This window comes from Diceros bicornis, chromosome 19, assembly GCF_020826845.1.
Source record: "Diceros bicornis minor isolate mBicDic1 chromosome 19, mDicBic1.mat.cur, whole genome shotgun sequence".
Lineage (NCBI taxonomy): Eukaryota > Metazoa > Chordata > Mammalia > Perissodactyla > Rhinocerotidae > Diceros > Diceros bicornis.
In genome coordinates, this window is record NC_080758.1 from 34062042 (window position 1) to 34085598 (window position 23557).

General features: G+C 42.1%; 1 protein-coding gene across 4 annotated transcripts in view; it reads right to left on the bottom strand.

Moving 5' to 3' along the window:
* Positions 1-20122, bottom strand: part of FERMT1 (FERM domain containing kindlin 1) — a 41017-nt gene extending 20895 nt beyond the window's left edge. The window contains exons 1-6 of one of the 4 annotated variants that reach the window (XM_058563189.1): positions 19959-20122; positions 16428-16596; positions 14006-14239; positions 10429-10575; positions 9041-9254; positions 7111-7213 (exon numbers count right to left, since the gene is read on the bottom strand). In XM_058563189.1, coding sequence (XP_058419172.1) covers positions 7111-7213; positions 9041-9254; positions 10429-10575; positions 14006-14239; positions 16428-16578 — 849 coding nt within the window. In that variant the 5' untranslated portion in view covers positions 16579-16596; positions 19959-20122. The other 3 variants (XM_058563187.1, XM_058563188.1, XM_058563186.1) reach the window with 3 other exon arrangements.
* Positions 20123-23557: the final 3435 nt, after the last annotated feature.

Here is a 23557-nt window from a genome sequence, read left to right on the forward strand (position 1 = left end):
ATTCAATAGAAAATGGGGCAAATATATAAACAGGCAATTTACAGAAGAAACCAAAACAGCCATATAGATATTGGAAAAAATGCTCAACCTCACTAATAATCAGAGAATTCAAATTAAAATAAGATAACGTAATTTCTATTTTCCTATCAGATTTACCCAGATTGTAAGTACTGATAATGTCTGGCCTTGGTGAGGATGGGGTGAAGCTGGCACTTTCTCATATGAAGTTTGTGGGAAGGCAATTTGGTGGTATCTTTTAGTATCTTTTTGCCTCTTGATGAGTATGTCTATGGTTACTATTCTTTTTTTTTTTTTTTTTTGTGAGGAAGATCAGCCCTGAGCTAACATCCACGCTAATCCTCCTCTTTTCGCTGAGGAAGACAGGCCCTACGCTAACATTTGTTGCCAATCCTTCTCCTTTTTTTTCCCCAAAGCCCCAGTAGATAGTTGTATGTCATAGCTGCACATCCTTCTAGTTGCTGTATGTGGGACGTGGCCTCAGCATGGCCAGAGAAGCGGTGCGTCGGTGCCCGCCCGGATCCGAACCGGGGCCTCCAGTAGCGGAGCGCGGGCACTTAACCGCTAAGCCACAGGGCCGGCCCTATGGTTACTATTCTAAAAAAAATGCAAGCACTCATCAAAGATACTTGTACAAGAATGGTCACATTTTTTGAAAGAGCAAAAATTGCAAGCAACCCACGGATCCTGATAAACTATGGTTTAACCTTTCCTTTGATTATTTTGTAGCGGCTAAAAAAAAAGTGAGTCAGACATATATACTGATATGAAAAGATGGCCATGATATATAGTGAACTAAAAAGAAGCAAGCTACAGAGCCAATAAATGATTCCACTTATGTTGGAGAAAAAAGATTCTGAAAATTTGTTCAAAAATATGTTTAAAAGTGTACGTGAAAAAATCTGGAAGAATGGTTAGTCATCAAGGTGTTAACTATGGCTGCCTCTTGGGAGAAAGGTATATAGTAAAGGACTATTTTCCATCTTTACTCTTAATGATTCCTTTTTATATTTGATTTTTAAAAATTATTTTTAATTGTTACGTGGTAAAATACACGTAACAAAATTTATCATCTTAACCATTTTTAAGTGTATAGTTCAGTGGCGTTAAGAATATTCATACTGTTGTGCAACCATCACCATCACCCATTTACAGAACTCTTTTCATCCTGCAAAACTGAAACTTTGTACCCATTAAACAATAACTCCTATGTGTGATTTTTTTCTTTCTTTCTTTTTTTTTTTTTTTTTTTTTTTTTTTTTTACAGTGAGTATGCATTTTACATTACCCTTAAAAAAAATAAAAATGTTGAAGAAAACATGGAGGAGGAATAGAAAGATAGAGTACCTAAGCAAGCTTATCAAGGCTTGATTACCATTAGTTTATTTTTCCTTTTGCATTAACCTTACACATACTAAGAAAAAAAAGTGATAGGGAATGTAAAAATCCGAAGGAAGCCAAAACCAGCAAATGGTGTTGCTATCAGATAAGCGGGAAATGAGACCTGCTGCCCAGGCCTGCTCCATCTCGGCATCTCCAAAGCTGCTGGGAAAGGAAGGCAAGTGCAAGTCCAAGTGCGTGGTATTCAGTAGGCTGGAATAATAAGAATCTTCAGAAAGTCTGTCTTTGTTTTGTGAACTTTGCCAGGTGTCATGGAACACCAAGAGTTAGCCCCAGAATCCTCCAAAAATAAATCAAAACACAACACACAAGAGAATATTCACAGCAACATTATTCACAATAGCTCCAAATTGGAAACAGTCCCATGTCCCTTAACTAGTGAATGGATGAGCAAAATGTGGTCCATTCACACAGTGGGACACCACTCAGCAGTAAAAAGGAAGACACTACTGATACGTGCAACAACACGGATAAACCCCAAATACATCATGCCGAGTAAAAGAGTCCAGACATACAAGAGTACATACTGTATGATTCCATCTATATGAAATCTCTAGAAAAGGCAAAACTCGAGACAGAGAGCAGACCAGTGGTGGGGCTGAGGGCAGGGACTCACCACAGATGAGGAAACTCCTTTGGGTGATGCAAGTGTTTTAAAACTGGATTATGGTGATGGTTGCACAACTATACAAATTCACTAAAAATCATATCGCACACTTACAATAGGTGAATTTTATGGCATGTAAATTATACGGCAATCAAAAGACATGACAACTAAAAAAAACCACATACACAGTGCACACCAAAAAACCAAGCAACCTCCCCCCCCCGCTCCAAAAGATCCCTGCTTTAATTCATGATTGAAAGACAAAATCTCAATAGTACGTGCAGCCACTGAAGTTTGAATTAGACTAAGAAACTATCATTATCTATCTATCCATCCATCCATCCATCTGACCACCAGTCAGTCACAGTGTCTACAATCCTAATGCTGTAGGAGTTTTAGTGAGAGTAAGTTAAATCACCCAATAAGGCCTTTCTCTCAAATGCAGTCAGTAAAGATTTAAAAAATTTAATAAAAGTTTCCATACCTTAACATACTTAACTCCTACCCAAGCCAAAGAAAACAATTCTTTGAAAGAACATCGGTTAAACAAAAGTGACCTACATTTACAGACAGACATTAGGAGAACAGGACCTAGAATAAGGTGTCATGCGGACAGGACAAGCCCTAGCTCTCACTGAGGAACACAGGATTCCTCTGTTCCCTCAGCAGAGCTCTGGATCCTCCTCTTCGGAGCCTTGGTCACCTTCCCACTGAGGCTCTGGGACATCACAAGGGTCTTTCACAGGTCATTCATCAACAGGCATCCACTAGGTCTTTTTCTCCTTGAGAACTCTTTCAGTGGTGTCAGAAACTTAGAAGCAAACTTCTCCCTTGGTGGAGACTGGCTACTCCTGCCCTCTCCTGGGCCCTAGAGTTCCTTCGTCTCCTGGTGTAATGAGAATAGAAACCCCAGGCTGGAAGCACATGGTTTCTGCCACGTCCACTGCTTGAATCCGTTTCTTCTCTTCTAGTCAATTCAATAAACCCCTCTCTTCTTCCATCAACCAACAATACAAACAAATAAAATCTACCTCCCACAGTTTTCACACTCGCAAGAAGGGGTTACGATTTAGACTTAATCACTGAAGACTGTCTATTAGCTGAGAAGCAGCTTTCAGTATCCTCCAGGCAGGCCTCTTATTAAAACTGATGTGCCTTTTCTCTACTGAACATCTAAAAAATACTATGAACTATTGGAGGTATACAAGTTTTTTTTTTTTAATTCACACATTTTGAATGCATTTAAATGGGGCAAAAGACTATATAATGAAGGAATTCATTTTGAATGAATTCTAAAGGAACAAAAGGGTATACAATAAAAGGTTAGTCTCCCTCCCTTCTTTGTTCCCTACAAATGGTCGTTTCTCTACGGAAACTTTTCATTTAATAATATACCCTGAATATGTTCCACATCAAAAGAAAGCTGATTCATGCTTCTTAACAACACTATATGGATGTACCGTAACGTATTTAACTAGTTCCCTACGAGGGATATTTAGGCGGTTTCCAATCTTTCCTTAAAACAAATAATGTAGTAATAACTCTTCTTGTGTACAGACATATCAATTCACATATGTGAGTATAACTGTGTTATAAGTACCAAGGGGTGGATTTGCTGGGTCAAAGTTATGTAAAATTGTAATTCTGATAGATATTGCCAAATTGCCTTCCATAGAGGCTAGATTTGTACTTTGACCTATAAGCAGTGTATGAGAGAGCCTGTTTCCCTGCATTCTTGCTAAGATAGCATATGAAACTTTTTGATCTTTGTCACTATAAGGCTAAGAGCCACTATAGTTTCTTTTCTACGAACTATGTGTTCACATCCTTTGCTCATTAGTCTACTGGGTTGTTGGTCTTTTTATTATTGATTTGAAGGAGTTGTTTATATATTAGGAAGATTAACCTTTTGTTTGTAGTATGTGCTGCAAAGACTTTTTTACTTTGTTTATAGTTTTTTGCCATGCATAAAATTTCCATTTTTTTATTAAAATGTATCAATCTTTTATGGTTTCATGATTTTGCATTTTTAAAGTATATTATTTTTGAAATGTTGTATTCTAGTACTTTCATATATCTGAGATTTTAATCAGCACCTTTACCTTGGTCCTACAGGCTGCCTACATCTCTCCTTTGAAAGTCAGAGAAGAGAAGCTCCCTGGTCTGACTGTTCAATTTAGCTCCTTTTTTTTTCTTTTAAATTGAGGTATAATTGACATATAACATTATAACTTAGTTCTTAGTTGTAAGGTGCCTCCTATGTTTGCAGTGGTTTCATGGGTGCTATCTTTGTTCTTCCTGATTCGATTGCAGATTCTATGAAAACATCAACTGCATCTTAAGTTTCTGTATCCCTCTATCCACTCAGCACATAGTAGGAGACTTAAAACCTGGTTTTATTTATAGCACTCTATAGTTCAGGAGGGGAGAGAAGGAACCACTGCTACAACCCCAAAGTGGTTGGGGATCACTGTGCCTCTGCCCCAAAGTCATGTCCCTCTAGCCTGAGTCCTCCTGTCACCTTTGGGTTGACAGCTATTTGGCTGTTAGATCTGAATTGGTTTTGTTCCCGGGCTATGTAGAGAGAATTCCTCACCAATTAAGCAAGCAGCGGCTGGAGGCGAAAGAGCCTAAGACATCAGCCCTAGGGAGCCCCATCTTCACAGGCCTTGCCCCCTTCTGGGAGTATGATTCCTTTTATTTCTTCCACTTTTTAGACAAAACACACATTTAACACTGCCCTTCCACGTTTGACCTTTACACTGATGATCTGCCATGTCTGAATTCTTTGACTGGGAAGTAGCTTACATGTTCCTGACAATTTTTTCAGGGGTAGATGCCTGAGCTTCTGGATTTTTGGCATTAAGCTTAACTGCCAAAGCAAGAGATTTAATGGGGAATCTCTTGGGAAGGAAATTGATAGGAGGGTCCCCAAAGGCCAGCTGATCCCATCACAGAGCCGGTGGCTAGGCAAGTCTGACTCTCTCAGCATCCTTGCAGCACGTGGGGGTAGGGGGCAAGGGAAGTATCAGAAGTGGTCCCTACCTCCAAGGAGTCTGCAGTTTATTTGTAGAGAAAATCCATGAATGTGGTACAATTAGAGGTGTGAGTCCTGAAATTGTACTCAGTTGTGGCTCAGAGAAGGGAAAGGCCAGTGTGATCAAGAGTAGAGAAAAGCTCCTTTCTGGAAGGGATAAGATTTGAACGTGGTATCAGGCCAGGGGTTCTGAATCTGGGGTTCTTGGATCTGGGGGTCTGAATCAGGTAGTCCATGAGATTGGATGAGGAAAAACTACATCTCCATTTACATCAACTTCTAACGGAAATTTAGCATTTCCTTCCATGATCAAAGTAGGCAACAAACCACAGTATTTCAGAGTACTTGTGACTTTGTGACCACCAGAATCACAGATTTTTCCTATTGTATCACAGTTGTTGTTTTCAAATAATGCTCACATGCATCACCACTTTGAAATTATGCTAGCTATGAGACCTGCCACTAGTTCTTATTATGTTCTCAACTAATTAAACACATATCTTACTATATCCATTTCTAAAAATATTTTGGTTACTACAGTTCAATATAACTGTTTCATTTTGTAATCCTATGTATTTTATTTCATTAATTTGAAAACATTATTCTAATGTCCAGCAGCTTTGGGTTCTCAGCTGCTAGCTTAGTTCTTGGTGCACAGTAGCTGCTCAACAAATAAATGAATAAACAAACACTAGGGGCACAAGTTTGAATAGATAAGATGGGGCCAAATTACTGACTTAGCAATTAGAAAACGCATGAATATATTTTATTTATGTATTATCTAGTTTCAGAAAAAAAATTTAAGGCAGTTTATTAGGATAGATAGCATACAACAAGATACCTTAAATTAACCACGATTTAAGCAAGGCAAGAGTAAAGTCAAGTAAGGAATGAGGCTTATAAATGAAATCACAGTAAATGTATAGATTTGGTGCTAGCAGACAATGCAAAAAAAAACAAAAAACAAAACCTGGACAGTTGTATAATTCACAGTGCCCTTAAAAAAAATCAAAAAACAATTGTTTACAAGGAGCAGTACAGTAATTTCTCCTGCAGGTTTTATCAAAGAAGAGTCAAAATTTGCTCTTTTGCCATGATTCACTGGAAGTTATGCCCTCCAGACACAAGCTAGGTTCATGGCCATGAAGTTGGATCTAAACCAAAGATGGAGCAGGAACTCCACAGAAATGACCAGGAATAAGGCTTATTTTGAAGAAGATGCCAGTTAGGGAAGCAGTAGAAGCTGAGATGGGCCTTTGAAGACCAGACTCAAAATCAGGACCAAAGAGAAGACAGTGCCATGAGAGGCAGAAACACTGCTGTGGATGAGAAGAGCGTCTGCACAGAAAGAGTGACTTGAGGCAGGGCCCTCAGACAAGTGCCCAGCAGGAAATGGAAAAGAGCAACAAGCACGAAACTGGATGGAAACAATACGATGAAATCACCCAGTGCACTCAGAGGACTGGTGACCCAGTTCATATTTTCTACATTTGGCCATTGAAGTGCTGACTCAAAACACTAAAGGGCGAATCAAGGGCAAGGAAGGGGCAGGAGTTCAGGGGACTTACGTCATCACTCAGCTGTCCTAGTAAACCTCAGGTGGGAGATGTGCACTTAAGATGGGAGTTGGTGACCAGCTGGGGTCTTTATTTACATAGAGGAGCCCTCTTTCTCATCACCAAAGACTTATTTGGCACTGCAGTGCGGAGTCTGGTGTGTGCCATCATGGTGTCCTGGCTTCTCACCAGCACCTGCTCTTAACCTGGGCCCTGGCAAGTCCTTTCTTCCTAAGCATCAAGGACCCCGGCTCTGTGAGCAGCTCTCTTCCTGTTCCTTCATTCCTGTGAATGGAGAGCGGTGGCTGACCACACTCGCTAGAAACTAAAAGATGAAAATCCAGAGACCAGTATACATTTATTGGTCTAACCCTGCAGAGCTAAACAGAAGATTACACAAATTAATCCTAATTTTGATAACTAAATGACTCAATTTTACACTTCCATACATTCACATTAAAAAAAAAGAGAATAGAGAAAAAGTATCTTACTTTGGGATTCAAGTCAAAGAAAGTGTAGTATTTAAATCGTAACAGCAGCTGCTCATCCTCCTGGATGCCTTGTTCCATAAGGGAACGTGAGGAGTCCAGCCAACTAGAAAACAATAGGATGAGTTTTAAAAGTCAATCAATTTTACACATATATATTATAGTACTATAGAAATGTTTATATATACATATACATATATATGTAAATATATACACATGCGTAGGTAATGTATATATATACACAGACATATATATATCTGTATACATATATATTATATACATTACATATATATCTATATACAGATATATACATATCTGTATATAGATATATATATAAGACATATATATATACAAACATATATACATATATATACGCAGACCTATACCACCTTGAACAAAGTCCAAGTAAGTAATATAACCAAAAGCCAGTAAGGGAGAGGAATTGATAATAGCTTACATCTGCATTTTGTTTTACAGCTTTTATAGCTTTCCAAGTACCTTTTGGAAAGGCATGTTTTTCCTCACCGACATGTTACAGTAACTCAGTGAAGGAGCCAGGGCAGTTCTTATTTTCTCAGTTTTATGGATGAGGAAACTGAGTCTCGGTGACATTAAGTGATAAGTTCAAGGCCATGAACCTCGTGGTGGAGCCAGAATGAGAACCTGTACTTGCTGACTTCCCGCACGGCCTCTCTGCTGCACCAGTTGGTCTAACCCAAAGCTGGCTCTATCCTTTTGTCTAGAACTTTCTGTAACGATGGAAATATTCTATCTTGCCCTGTCCAACAGAGCAGCCTCTAGCTACACGCGGCTACTGAAGATTTAAAGGTGGCTAGTGCCATGTTTTAATTTTAATTAAATTCAAATTTAAATGTAAATATCCATTTGTGGCTAGTGGCTCCTGTAGTGGATAGCACATTTCCAGAGTTGAAACATGAATACCGGGTAATAGTGAGGGATGGAGATTAAAAGTTAACAACCAAACGAGGCAAAGCTGAGCGTCATCCAATACCACTGAATGAAAATGGCTTGAACGTCTATTATATTAGGCCCTGTGGGAGAACACGGATAACTGAGATGCAATCTCCATCCTAAAGGAACTAACAGTCCGGTGGGGGAGACCAAGCCTTGTAATAAATGAACAAGGTGACACTGGAGCAAGCAAGGTGTTAGAACAGAACTCCAGGAGGTGACTGATCTTGAATTGTGACATCTGAGAAGGAGACACTATGTGGCCAGGCCTTAAAGGACAAGCAGAGACTGGCCAGTAGAGCAGGAGAAAAGAAGAATCCCGGAGCAGGGCAAAACCTAGAGGTGAGGCAGTGACAGAAGAGGGAGTGTGCACCGTGGTGGAATGGGGTACACGAGAGCACAGCAGTATAGAGACAGCTGCTGGGCCAGACCTCATAGGGAGTAGAATGCTGTTAACAAATTTGACTTCATTTGGTGAACAATACAGAGCGAAAGAAATGGTGGTTTGAGAAATAGTCTGAGTGTATTTTCTGAGACCACTTCAGACGAAGCTGAAGGACTCACTCCTGAGAAAGCCTAAAGAGAGATGCGGTGTTCTACAAAAGACAGTGTGGGCCAGGTGGGCTACCTTGGGTCTCCCCCACCGACCCACAGGGACCAACTCACTTATAAACTGCTCTACATTCCATAAAACACACTTTGCACACCGTAGGGGCAAAGAATTAGTAGGCACATATGGTAAACCATTAAGTTACCTGAACACATAAATTTTGTCACCCTTTAAATGTATTGAAATGACCACAGGCTGCATTTTTCCCTTTTATTGCTAAATCAGTACTGACTTTTGCTAACAGTATATAATCCCCAGGCATGCTAACTTAAAAATTAAACCCCCATCTCTATAGCATCTTACTATATCAACATCAGTTCACAGAGAAGCAAAAAGGAGCCACGTCCTTACCCAGCATTAAACTTGGCTTTATCAACCAGAGACCGAGGCTGGTACATATCAGCAAGCGCTTCTGGTGACTGGGGGGGTTGGCTGAATGCAAGGATGCTGCAGTTTTGTTCGGTCAAAGGGCTGTCACTGAACCAAGTCATGGTGGATGACGCTGGTGTTCCATTGATGGGGTCATATGTGGGAGTCATGGTTTTACTGTATAAGCCAGGACTTACTGCAAGACAGAAGGGAACACGCACTATGACATAAGATTCTTTGGAAAAATAAGTACTAACACTGCTTATACTAAAATGGATTTTGAATTTAAATGTTTGCACCATTTAAAATAATTAGATGAGACATAATTGATGGGGAGAGAAGTTGAACACAGGTAAAACTCTTACCTGAATATTTAGCTTCTGAAAGCTGAGGAATTCATAGGCTGTAAAAGTTTCCAAAATCAACCCAGACAAATGTTGGGGACTATCTCCTTCTCAATAATTCAAAATTCTCTTATCTCAGCAGTGACTTTTGGTACTATTAGAGAACCAGAGATCTCACAGAATGCATGTATGTACTATATTTTCGGGCAAATCTCTTAAGCAAATAGCAGTACTTGCCAATTTTAAGAACCCAGCTAACTGATGGTTTATAAATCATCTAGCTTTAACTTGTGTAAGGAAAGTGCAAATAATCTTTTATTCTTTGCATTGGAATATACTATGCAAGAAAACCCTCCATGTTGCAAGCAAGTTAGAGATTTATTTATTTTTATGTAAAAAGAAAAGGATGATGTCTTTCCAGAATTTTTACCTGCCCTCTTGTTACCTGCCCAGTGCAAAATTGAAATTGAGTTCAGAAGAGTCATGTGAAGACAGAATCAGGAAAAGAGAAGTATAACTGAGTGATCCAAACAATCTCCTTTCCCCCTAAATGCATGGCCAGTTCCACGAAAGTTTTGCATTAATCAGCAACATAATATATACAATTAAAATAATGAGCTGGGGACTGGCCCTGTGGCATAGTGGTTGGGTTTGGCATGCTCCACTTTGGTGGCCCGGGTTTGTGGGTTTGGATCCCGGGTGCAGACCTATACGACTTAGTCGCCGCGCTGTGGTGGCGACCCATATGCAAAGTGGAGGAAAATTGGCAACAGATGTTAGCTCAGGGTGAATCTTCCTCACCAAAAATAAATAAATAAATCAAAATAATGAGCTGTAACATACACCTTGTTAAAAATATGGTTAGTTCTAAAATTAATTAGATATCCTTTCTCTTCACAGGAATTCTGCAATTTTGTTTGGGAGAGAGGGGAGGAGGAGGGAAGAGGAAATGCAGAGCTGAGGGGAGGGGAGTTCTTGGGATTTAAGAATGAACTAAAACAACAAAACACTTGTCATGAATCTTACCTGGTGGACCTGAAATTGTCGGCGAACACTCCAGGTTTAAAATATCTTCAATGATGGGCTCCTTATTATTTTTATCTTTTTTTTTCTTCTTTTTAAAATAGTCACCAGAAGGCTTTAACAAGGAAAGCTCTTCTGATCTTCTAATATCTAATAAATAAATAAACATAAAAAAGAAAGAAGAAAATCAAAAAGTAAAAAGAAAATTCCTTCTAAGACTCAGAGTTATGGTGGGCATCTGAAACCATTTCTTAGGAAATTCCTGAGAAGTAAATGGAACTAAAGTGAATTCCTTTTGACAAAATAGAAGGGCATCAGAGACCCCCAAAATGGGTGTGGGTGTGAGGCAAATAGTGGAGGGAGATTCAGTCTAGTAAAATTTCCAGTTTCTTTTTTCACTTACTGTGAAAATATTTCAAACACACTCAACACAAAGGGAATAGTTTAATGGTCCCCTTCATGTGTTCATCATCCAGCGTCAACCACTAGCAGCATTTTGCTATTCTTGTGTCATCTGTTTACTACCAATTTTTCTCTCTCTCTTTCCCTCCTTCCTTCCTTCCTTCCTTCCTCTCTCCCTTCCTTTTCATTTTTTAAACAACAACCAAGGACCCCACCTTTTTTCTTTATGGACCAACATCCTGAGAACCTTTCTCTTACACAATGCCCAATAGCTAATTTCATCCATGTGGCGGACATCATTGGCGCCCTACCCATCTCTTCTTGGCCCTCACCATTTCAGTGCACTCTGACTCAACTTCCAATGGCAGCCAGGACATGTGTCTCTTTGCAACAAGGGCTTGCTCAGGATGCCAGAGTCTACATTGCCCAGATACAGATGCCAACAGGCCATACAAGTTTGGAGAATTAATGCACCCAAGAGCAGCCCTCAATGACTGGCAAGAATGGTGTATTAAGACCCCAGTTCCCTCACCCCTTGGGTGGGATAGCTCTGAGGCACGTCTACACTGTCTGCCAGAGGTCCCCAGTTGCCCGCAGTGTGACATGATTAATGACACTCACTTATTAGTGGCCTTCTCTTCCCTGTCTCACTTCCCCACCCCCAACCAGTGTTTCCTGGCATCACCTCCCAAATAAATATTTGTACTTGAATCCTTATCTCAGGGTCTGCTTCTAAATAACTGAAACTAAGACGATAATCCCGATTTTCCTCCATTAGTCAAATATATTTATAATTGCCATTGTCATTCAGAAGCAATAACTATTAATCACACTGAGCTGCTATGATCCTAGGTAAAAACCGAGGAATGTGGACGTCAGAGTCTCTGGGTAGCTTTCCTGGAGGCAAATGCACTGAGTCCGTAGGTCCTCCCACTTCTCAGTTCATATGCTGCTTAGCCGCTTAGCACTGAGACCGAGGCTAGCAGTTCAGCTCAATTCTCTCCCTAGTAACCAAGGGCGTCTGATTGTCAGGCTGCAACATGCACCTGTGACCATTCCAAATGCATAATTTATACACAAAACCTGGAGATGAAGCAAAATTTCCAGTGGAAGCATTAGAAACAAAACGAAAAACCCCTGTATCTCCAAACCGAAGATCTGTGTTTTTTCTTTGAGGGAAAAATGTTCATATTGCTAAATTTCAGGTAGCTTCAATGGATCGGACATAAAAAGTGATTATGAGAAATACCAAGTTGTGCCCTAGAACTACCATGGGGATATAATCTGGAAAAGAGAACAACAGGGCCGGCCCCGTGGCTCGGCGGTTAGGTGCGCGCGCTCCGCTGCTGGCGGCCCGGGTTTGGATCCCGGGTCCACACCGACGCACCCTTCTCCGGCCATGCTGAGGCCGCGGCCCACATGCAACAACTAGAAGGATGTGCAACTATGACGTACAACTATCTACTGGGGCTTTGGGGAGAAAAAGGGGAAAAAAAAAAAAAAGGAGGAGGATTGGCAATAGATGTTAGCTCAGAGCTGGTCTTCCTCAGCAAAAAAAAAAAAGAAAAAAGAGAACAACATATGACTGCTTCAGTTTATTTCAAAACTCAAGTTCTTGGCTCCAGCTACAACGTGTGCTTCCAGTCCACTGTGATATGTGGAATGTATGATTTTATTTCATTAGTTACTTTGTTTTCAAATTTTCCTTAGAATATTACTGAGGGGCCGGCCCCGTGGCATAGCGGTTAAGTGCCCGCGCTCCGCTGCTGGCAGCCTGGGTTTGGATCCCGGGCGTGCACTGACGCACCGCTCATCAAGCCATGCGGTGGTGGCGTCCCATATAAAGTGGAGGAAGATGGGCATGGATGTTAGCCCAGGGCCAGCCTTCCTCAGCAAAAAGAGGAGAAATGGCATGGATGTTAGCTCAGGGCTGATCTTCCCCACCAAAAAAAAAAAAAAAAAAAAGAATATTACTGAAAACAAGGTGCCCTGGTGCTTGCCATTCGCTCACCATGCATCAGGGATACTACTGGAACTTACGTTCTAAAATGGAAAGTTCCATTCCTTTGTTCCCTCAACAAAGAGTTATTGAGCAGCTAGTGTGTGACAGGCATCATGGTAGGTGTTAGGAACACAGATGTGTCAAACGGTTTCTGTCTTCACCCTATTTAATACCATACCAGCCTCCACTGCCCCACACTGGCACTCCCAATCCCATATGTATTATTACACTCTTTTTTTTTCTCTACTACCTATCTCCTTTTAACATCTTATTTTTTACATTTATTATTTATTTTCTGTCTGTGTATGCTAGCATGTAAGCTCAAGGAGGGAAGGGATTTGGGGCTATTTTTTTTTATGGTAGGACGCTAACATATCCCTATCATTCACCACAATGCCTGCCTAATCAATTCATATTTGTTGAAGGAATGAATGAGCAGTTTATAGTTTAATGGGGAAGACGGAGCACTCACACATACGTTGTATATACTGTATGCAAATCCTGGACCTTAGGCTTGGAACCAAAGAATATAGCTACACACTTTCAAAAAATATAAGAATACTTTCATGACGCAGAGTTCGCTCCCATTATGGAATTCCCACAAAGAAGAAATGGTTTGGGCAATGTTGTCCCTAATGGCTGTTAAACTCATGGGACATCAACCCCTAAGAATCAGTTTTCGATTCATAAATAAGTATACTTTTCTGCTTAAAATCAACTCCACAAATGATTTTTGTGGACAGAGCTTTTTACTGGAGCCAGGTGCCAGTGAAGCAATTAAGAGATTGCCACACCATTATCTCAAAAACAATCAAGACACACTGGCTCTACGGCGATAATGATTTAATGGAACTCTTTTGTTTGTCTTAAACATAATAATGATTTTAGTATGGCTTGGAGAAATGAATTTTGGGGGAGAAATCTTAATGGGTTTGTCTCTTCTGCTCACAAATCTCTTTCGAAATAGTTTTAAGCTTTGTGGAAATGAGTCTGATTTATTTCAATAATGTTCCATTTGGTTTAACTCCACTTAAATGGCTCAAGTCCCCAGAACTGGGCTTGAAAAGTGTATTTCCTAATAAGGAAGCCAATTGCTTCTGGGCAGAAAGCACACACAATTTTCCTGCCCTCCTTTGCTTAGAGTCCAAAGGGCACGGGGCCCCTCCGGGTACTCACTCAGGGTTCTGCAGATATCACTGACAGCTTTAAAAACCACAGCCGAGAAGCTGACTCGCAATCTCACCGTCTTCACATTGGGCAGGCGGAGGCGAAGCATTTTATGCTGAGGGGTGAAGAGAAGCTTTGCATCTGCCTGGACTCCATATTTGTCCAGAGTCCAGTGTGTTTTCAGAAGCCAGCAACGTTTTTGTTCCCACCAAAGGGCAAAGTCTGACCAGTCTTGGGATATGTCTGCAAAAATGGAAATGAAATAAAATGAGACCGTGCTCCTGAGTCAATTCCATTGTGTGTAAAAACTGAAACAAACAACTGATCTTCAGCTCCCTGGCTCCTTTGACAACGCAAGGCTCAACAATTCTTGGCTTCTCTTCAAAGTCAATAAGGTGAGGCAGGTAGAAAACAGACTGAACCTTACCATCATTTTATTTATTTATTTATTTTTTAATTTTTTGTTTATTGCAGTAACATTGGTTTATAACAGTGTATAAATTTCAGGTGTACATCATTATACTTCTATTTCTGCATAGATTACATCATGTTCACCACCCAAATACTAATTACAACCCATCACCACACACATGTGCCGAATTATCCCTTTCACCCTCCTCCCTCCCCCCTTCCCCTCTGGTAACCACCAATCCAACCTCTGTCTCTATGTGTTTGTTTATTGTTGTTATTATCTACTACTTAATGAAGGAAATCATACGGTACTTGACCTTCTCCCTCTGACTTATTTCACTTTGCATAATACCCTCACTGTCCATCCATGTTGTCACAAATGGCTGGATTTCATCGTTTCTTATGGCTGAGTAGTATTCCATCATTATATTTAAATACTGTGGAAGGGGCTGGCCTGGTGGCACAAGCGGTTAAGTGCGCGCTCTCCGCTGTGGCGGCCCAGGGTTCGCCGGTTCGGATCCCAGGCGCGCACCAACGCACTGCTTGGCAAGCCATGCTGTGGCGGTGTCCCATATAAAGTAGAGGAAGATGGGCATGGATGTTAGCCCAGGGCCACTCTTCCTCAGCAAAAAGAAAAAGAGGAGGATTGGCAGATGTTAGCACAGGGCTGATCTTCCTCACGAAAAAAAAAATGTTCACTTTATAAATACTGTGGAAGGAACAGAAACATACCAATTTTGTTCACGATGAAATGCTGAAGTTCTCTTTCCTAAAATCCCTTAGTGCCATGGTCCTTCCTGGGAAGGCCAGAGGATTTGGCTTTGTTTAAACAAGATTATTTCTCTAACAGAAATGCATCCTACATACTGGATTCCATGGGAATATCAACAGTTCCCAATCAAAGCCCACACAGAAGTTCTGTCAAGCTGGCGTTTCACTCTTAGTAATGTCCATCTCCTTTATCAGTACCACTATATTCCCAGTTTCCAAAGTGTCTACATTAAATCAGAGCTGAAGATTTTCTCTCTCTCAATGTCCACATGAACACTGAATCTTTCCCCTCCCTCAATGTGGGCATCAGAGTTGAATCTTGTCCCTTTGTCAATGTTGGAGTCAATATTCAATCTTCTATTTTGCTAATTAAGAGCCACCATTATTTTTATTTTATTTTTAAAAAATGGTGAGCCAGGGGCCGGCCCAGTAGTGTAGTGGTTAAGTTCATGTGCTCCTCTTCAGCAGCCTGGGGTTCATGGGTACAGATCCTGGGCGCGGACCTATACACCGCTCATCAAGCCATGCTGAGGTGGCGACCCACATATAAAGTGGCACAGATGTTAGCTCAGGGCTAATCCTCCTCACAATGGAGGGAGGAAGGGAGAGAGGGAGGGAGGGAGAGAGGGGCGGGGGGGAGAGAGAGAGAGAGAGAGAGAGAGAGAAAGAGAGAGAGAGAGAGAAGAAAGAGAGAGAGAGAGAGAAGAAAGAGAGAGAGAGAGAAAGAAAGAGAAAGAAAGAGAGAAAGAAAAGAGAATATTATTAAATTCCAGGTCGATCATGTTGACTCTTGATGTTAAGACCCTGACCCTGAAGACTTCTATTTCTTTGTTTAAAGAGGGAAGTGTTTCAAGATACATTAGCATCAAGCTGCCTTTATCACTGAGCAATCCAGCATTAACAGAGAATTGGACAGTAGTCCAATGCCATGCTACCTAAAGTCACCCTAGATGTCACCAGTGGAATGAGCCCTGTCCTTGTGGAAATACAGCTTTAAATCTATGGGGGAGCTTTAGTTTGTGACCAAAAGACTCCAGTTTTTACAAGGGTGGTCAGGGGGTTCAGTCTGTGGCTCTTGAGGCATTCCCTTTTTCTTTTCTTCCTTGGGAGAGGAGGCTTGCTCTCTGGGCCTTTACAAGATGGATGATCAGAAAAACAGATGATCAGACAACCTAGATCAGCCATTTAGTGATGATGCAACAAAGAGGGTTATCAAATATAGAGAAACCATAAAGAAACAGTAACTTACTGATCTGTTCTACTAACTTGAGCATCACTCCCCCGACATGCAGATCTCCGGACACCCTCAGTGTGACGTCTTTCTGCTCCCCTTCATTAGGATGGTCAACTCGGACCACGAGTTCCCAAGAAGCAGATGCAAAGTCACTGGATGAGAGCATCGTGGCAAATGCAGGTGTCTAATGCATAAAAATACAGACACAGATCAGAACATGAGAAGGAAAATGGACCTTGCCAGCAGACCCTGCAGAGCAAAACTTTTTTTTTCTCATTTCAGCGTTCTCTTCAAAAACTGTGCAGGGTTCCCAGTGCCCGAGACTAAATTCAGCAAGACAAAAAAGTATTATAAAAATGGTCTCAAGCCTTCTAAATTTATGTACTTTATCTTTCCATGGCCCCAGGACCACGTGGGTATTTATTTTCCGATGCCTGCCCAACGCATCAATCTTCATTTTCCCTCTCTACTGACTTTTCTTGACCTCTGAACTATTCTAGCAATAGGCAACACATCATGGCAATCTTTGATGATATCTTTTTAAACAATGCGTTTTGTTGTAAGCAATTATACCTCAATAAAGCTGATTTTAAAAAAGGATGTCATTAAAATCTTTCTCTGTCTCTAATATATATCATACATATTATTATATTCCTTCTACAAATATTGATGACCTATAGCAAAATAGGTTCTATTTCAGTCATATAATATGTAGTTTTACCTTAAATGCAGATAAAGATATAGGTCTTTAATAATTACTGCCACATATTTGATTTACTTGAGTTACTGTTTTATAGCATATAAAAGTTGATAAATGCATGCATAAATTAAGTTTTTGGACACACCTTTGGCAAAAGATTTAAAACAGGAGTGACAGACATACAAAGCCCACAGACAGGGGTGAGAACTTCAAGGCCATAGTTTTCCCCTCGTTGAAGGAACTAGGGTGAAAGAAGCGATGAAGTATCAAAATGGAAATGTTTCAAGGGTAAACAGGAACACTGGAATCCAAAATTGGCAGAACTTAAAACGCCATCTTGCTTAAACAGAAAGCAAATGATAGCACCTCTCCTGGCTATTTTAAGATTTAAAACAAAAATCAGTCATTTAAGAGATAACAAATCTTCTTCACCTTACTGGGTAAAGACAGCTTATGAGAAATCCATGTTTTCATAAGGCCTATTTTTGAGAAACAACAATGCACTCAAACTCCTAAGAAAGGGCTTCTCTAACTGAAAGTGCACACAAAGCCCCTGGGGATCTTATTCTCATGCAGACTCGATTCAGCAGGTCTGGGGTGGAGGTGGAGACCCTGCCTTCATAGCAAACTCCAGGTGATGCCGGTCTGGGCCTCACACTTTTGAGTGGAAAACGGCCAAGTGAAAAATTAGCTCCAGGGCTCAGTTTCTCCCTTTAACCTACCCAAAGCAATATTAAGTCAAGACTATGTTGACATCTGAAGAACACTATTTTTAATAATAAGCAATAATTAAACCACCAGTGTCATACCAGTTTTGTGTTCTTTTGAAACTGTTTACATTTGTAAGCATATGAGAATCTCAAAACATACAAAATAGGTAAACACTGCAAATCCCAACAGGCTTAGGACAGATTTTATTTGTTCAAGTCAAATTCAAGAGTTCAGAAATAGCTCCTTATATTTTTATGACCAGAAGGATCCCACTGACGTAATGCTTGTACCTCCCAAAGCACAGAGGCATACGTACACGAAGATCTCTTGCATGGGCAATGTCACCCAATGGTTATATCGGGCTAACCACTCACCCACAGTCCTCCTCAGCCTCAGGTGTCTTTTATTATGTACTTACTACGTGATGTACTCTGTATTTAATTACCATCCTTGTGTTACCTCCTTCATCCTCTCAGCAATCCCCCTTAGAAATGAGGACAAAAGGCTCTGAGAGGTTAGGCATCTTGTTAGATGGTGGAGCCCAGATGGAAATCCAGGTCTTTCTAACTTCAGAGACCACACTGGGAGGCCTCCTTGACAATGTTGCAACGCCAATATGAAATAAAACTCTTAAAACCATACACGCGAAACTCTCAGCAGCCTTCACTAAGAATTTCTATTAACATAAATCTTCATAGTCAAACTCATAACATGGCAGTGAACTGTTTGACTTGAAGATCCTTACAATTTCTAAAATGCTTTGAGGTTTAGTTATTTAAAAATGTTTTGTACATAAAGAAAATAACCTATCTTTTAGGGTGACTTTTTACTGCTTGTTTCAGAGCAACCAGACATAAGGTCTTTCCTTTTTTAACATGGGCAATCGAAACACTTCTCATTTAGGCAATAGATGTGATTGCCTTACAACAAAAATCAGCCTAAAGTTAGACACACTGGTTTCCCCACATTCCTCTCTTATCTTTCTGTGCCTTCATTTTGGAGTGAACTTCTCTGCTGCAAGCTGTTACTTGTTGAGAGAGCAGCAAACTTCAACCAGAAAAGCAAGTCTTAGAGACCAGAACAAGAAGCAAAACGCACCAGCAGACCTGCCTTCCCTGGGTGAAGACCAGCTACCTACTTCCTCCTGTTCTTTATAGAAAATGCAAGAAAAACTTAGACGGAGACAGACAGCCAGAAAGATAGGGGCAATAGCCTCTGACGCTTCCCCTGGAAGATCCGAGTGTGTGTGTGTCCAAGGGTCTGCAGGGTCCTGGGGCCCGGGGGAGTATGGTGGATGGATAGAAAGCTGCCCCTTTACCCCTGTAAGGTCAGCACCCTCGGCTGGACGGACAATTTATTTTCTGTGGCCAGATGCAAAAGGCTGGAGAAGGTGGTCACACGGCCAGGACATTATTTTCAATTCAACAGCCATTTAAGTGCAAGGGGCTGCAGCAAGGAAGAGCGCAGGGGTCTCTGGAATGAGTGGTGCCCATGACAGCCCCCCGCCCCCTAGCCCCTTAGCACCCACCTCCTTTCGCGGAGCCTGTGGCGTGCAGCCTCGCAGACAGGCACGTGGAGGGCTGCGCCCCTAGACCCGGCCAGAGGCCACGCAGGCCGAGCCGGGGGGCGGGCGCTGGCGGAGTGGGGCGCGGGGGCGCACGGTCGCGGCGGCTGCTCCGCGAGGCTGCGGCAAGCGAGGACTGGCGTGGACACACGGGCGAAGGTGCCCCGGGCCCTCCCGCGGAGGCTCGGCGCCCGCCCCCGGTCGGCCGCGGCGCGCCGGGTGCACGGTCTCCGCCCTGCGCGGCCCCCAGGGGCCCGGCCGAGGCCAGCGCGCGGCGGGGCAGGTGAGGGCACGCCCAGCCCCGGGCCTGCTAGGTCTAGCTCCCTCGAGAGGAGGCGCGTTCCGCAGACTTTTTAAGGGCAAAGGGTGGTCGAAAGGCTGCCACGCAGCGGGAGGGCTGGGAGAACCTGGGACCGACACTCACCCTCTCCGCCCGTCTGGCGATCTCTCATCCCGCCCCCGCTTAGGCCGCCTCTAGTTTTCCCGGTGCCCCGAGGCCCGCCCGGGACTAGCCCAGGTGATTCAAGTCCTGCAACTTCCCTTGCCTTCCAGGTACACCCAGCACGCATACCCCGGGGTGCGTCCAGGCCCGAGACTGCGCGCTCCAGGCTAGAACAGCCGCCTCCGCTTTAAAGAGCCTGGAGGACCTGGGACAGCCAGGTGGAAGCAACAAAAGCGGTTCATCTCTGAGTAAGAGGGTGATGTAAATCCTGAGGAGGGTGAGGCGCCCGAAATACGAACAATGGAAGACCCTGGGGCGACCCAAGACCACGCCCCATGCGGAAGTCTGGAGTGGCTCACCTCAGATTCACCACCCAGCCGCGCTGGTCACCTTCCTGTCGGATTCACTTCCAAAGAGCGCCGGAAGGGTGGGTGACTGGGCAATTGACACGACCTCTCCAAGCCTCCTTCCTTCATAGTACACACATTTGTTGAGTGTTTACTATTCCCCAGGGCGGGTGCTGAGCTCCGAGGATACGGTGGTTATAAAACACATGGAAATTATTGTTTCCTCATCTGTAAAATGGCTAGAGGGATGGGACACCTGCCACCAGTAAACGGCAGAATTTCATGCAGTATAATACAGGCTTTATTTACCTCAAGTACGTAAAGCTTGCGATAACTTAAATATTAATTTGAAATGTTATAAAATTTAGAAGCGAAAGCCTTGTTTTTGCTTGAACATTACCCTATTCAGCCATTATTATGGTTTTGAAAGTATTTTAAATTTAATTTTAAAAGGTCAGTTGAACAATTGTCAGCAAATATGGGATTTTATAATTAAAACAATTAAAAACTTGGGGCCGGCCTGGTGGCATAGCGGTTAGGTGAGCGCGCTCCCCTTCAGCGGCTCAGGGTTTGCAGGTTCGGATCCCTGCACCTACCGACGCACTGCTTGTCAAGCCATGCTGTGGCGACGTCTCACATACAGTAGAGGAAGATGGGCGCGGATGTTAGCTCAGGGCGCTAGTCTTCCTCAGCAAAAACAGGAGGATTGGCATGGATGTTAGCTCAGGGCTGATCTTCCTTACACACGCAAAAAAACTTGAAACTGAATTTCCTAATTTGGTAGAGTTTGTCAACTATGGGAATGGGGCTAACTGTCATCTGGTCCCATTTCCCTGGATGCCCAACATCAACTGAGAAAATATGCTCTTTTTTTGGGCAGAAAGTGTCTAAAGCCTTGCTTTCTGAACATTGCTCATGGCTGATTAGAGCATAGACTGTCTTCAAGATTTTGAAGTAGTAATGGCTTTATTTACACCAAATTGGTTTCTCATTTTAGTTGAAAATATCTCGATTGTGCTAAAGAATTTAACTGATTTTATGCTTTCTGCTTGGCCTAGGTTATTTTTTTTATTTTTTTTTGTGAGGAGATCAGCCCTGAGCTAACATCCGCCAATCCTCTTTTTTTGCTGAGGAAGATGGCCCTGGGCTAACATCCATGCCCATCTTCCTCCACTTTATATGGGACGCCGCCACAGCATGGCTTACCAAGCAGTACTTCGGTGCGCGCCCGGGATCCGAACCAGCGAACCCCGGGCCGCTGCAGCAGAGCGCGCGCACCCAACCGCTTGCGCCACCGGGCCGGCCCCTGGCCTAGGTTATTTTTTAAGCTTTTAATTGAAATATTATATCTTTATGTTTATAGACAAGAGCACATATCATGAATATACAGCTGATGAATTTTTATATACTGAACGCACCTGTGTAATGAGCATCCAGATCAAGAAACAGAACATTATCAGTCCCCAGAAGTGCCCTAGTCCCCCCTTCCAGTCACTACCATCCCCCACAAAGAATCGCCACTAACCTGATCTAACTCCTTAGATGGTTTTGCTGCTCTTTGTCCCATATATAAATGGAATCGGTTGATATGTACTATTTTGTATTTTATTTCTTTTGTTCAACATTATGTTTTTGAGTTTCATCCATATTGTGTGTCCTAGGCTTTTTTTGCTTACTGCCTGGTTATTATTCTCCGGACACAGGTCCAACCAGTCCCCTGAGGTCCTGTGTTAGAAGTGGATTAAAAAGTGTATTCTGGACTTCAAAATGTCATACATATATAAACAAGAAATACTCACCCTTTCTCCCTCTTAAAAAACAAGCAGAACCAACACTTTGAGTCAGTTATTTAATTAATCCACACATATTAATCAAGCAATGACTTAGTTATTCATTCAGCCACTGTATTGCTATGAGCTAGACACTGTAATACGTGCTGAAAATACTCAGATTAACTAGGCACAGACTTTATTTTGGGATCCTAATGATGATGCTAAGAGATACAGAAGAGGGGTGGTCTACTTCTGCCAGGTGTGAGGAGTGGAGGGGAGTATGAGAAAAGGTTTCAGAAAGGAGATGATTTTTGAGATGGAATGTGAAACACTGGATAAGAGCTTGATAGTTGGCTATGATAACCTATAGTCTAGAAAACTGTCTTAAAGTAGTTTTTAGTAAGCAGATAGTTACTGTGCTTCAGTTAGCAGAGAGTGGAGGATAAAGAGGGGCTATATCTCCTGACCTCAAAATTTTCCATGTTCATGGTGCAAATATTGAAACAATAACTATTATCAGATACCTATATACTGAAAAACTGACCCAAGAATTAGTACCCTCAAAAGGTAAGCTGGTCACGTCTGCATTATCATATGGGATATGAGTATGCTGGAATGGATGAGGGATGTGGCCATGTTCTGTATTCAATGAAGAGAAATAAAGGAATAGAGGGCCATTGAAAGTTCTAGCTACTTTAACTTATTAAACACAAGTGACTTTCTTCCTCCAGCACCTTCCCACTTCCGCTAGATGAGCCCTCGAAGTTTTAAAAATGCTATATAATTAATTTAGAGAGAATGAGAAAGCTGCTGGAAGGAGAAAAGAGGTGGAGTTTTTTCCTTGATTGATGGTTTTATTTGACAAAACAAATAGGGTGCTCCCCAATTTAAGTTTCTTTCTTAAGGATTCAGCTTATAAACATGCTAAAAGTCTGGCAACTGAGAAATGACAACAGACACCTAAAATGTATTTTTATTTTCACTGAGTCTTTGGGACTCAGGAGCTGTGTTCATGTTTGTGGAGAACATGTTCTGTGTAGTGCAAAGAAGCAGAATTATAGCTACACCCTCCTCCCCAGCTGGATGGATAACGAGCACTTTCTATGCCCAGGCAAGTTCTACAATTTTTTTCTTGTGAGGGTGGAAAGGGTGTGTCCCGATGTATCTACAGGCACTAGATGAAGAAGGGTGAGGAAGAGCAAAGAAATGTAAGAAGGCCTTCCTGGAGGCCACGCTGGGGCCCACCACTGAGAATGAGCGGAGCAAGGATGGTGCCTCCCGGCCTCCCTCTGTCCCTCCCGCTCCTTCTCTCTTTCTCCTTCCTTCCTTTGCATCCATCTCAATCCGAGGGTACAAAGGAGTATACACTGATAATTAAGTCTTCCTCTTCTCCTGATTATGAAGTGCCTTTCCCTGGAGAAAAATGTTAACAGTTTCCTCTAGGATCTTCCAGAGATAGTTTATGCGTGTAGACTAACTAGCTTTGCTTTTTATGCAGGTGATAGTATTCTATACATATTGTGCTGCATTTTGCTTTTCTCACTTTAAAGTATCTTGGTGAGTGTAGTGGACATTAGTCATATTCATGGCTGCCTACCATCATTGGAAA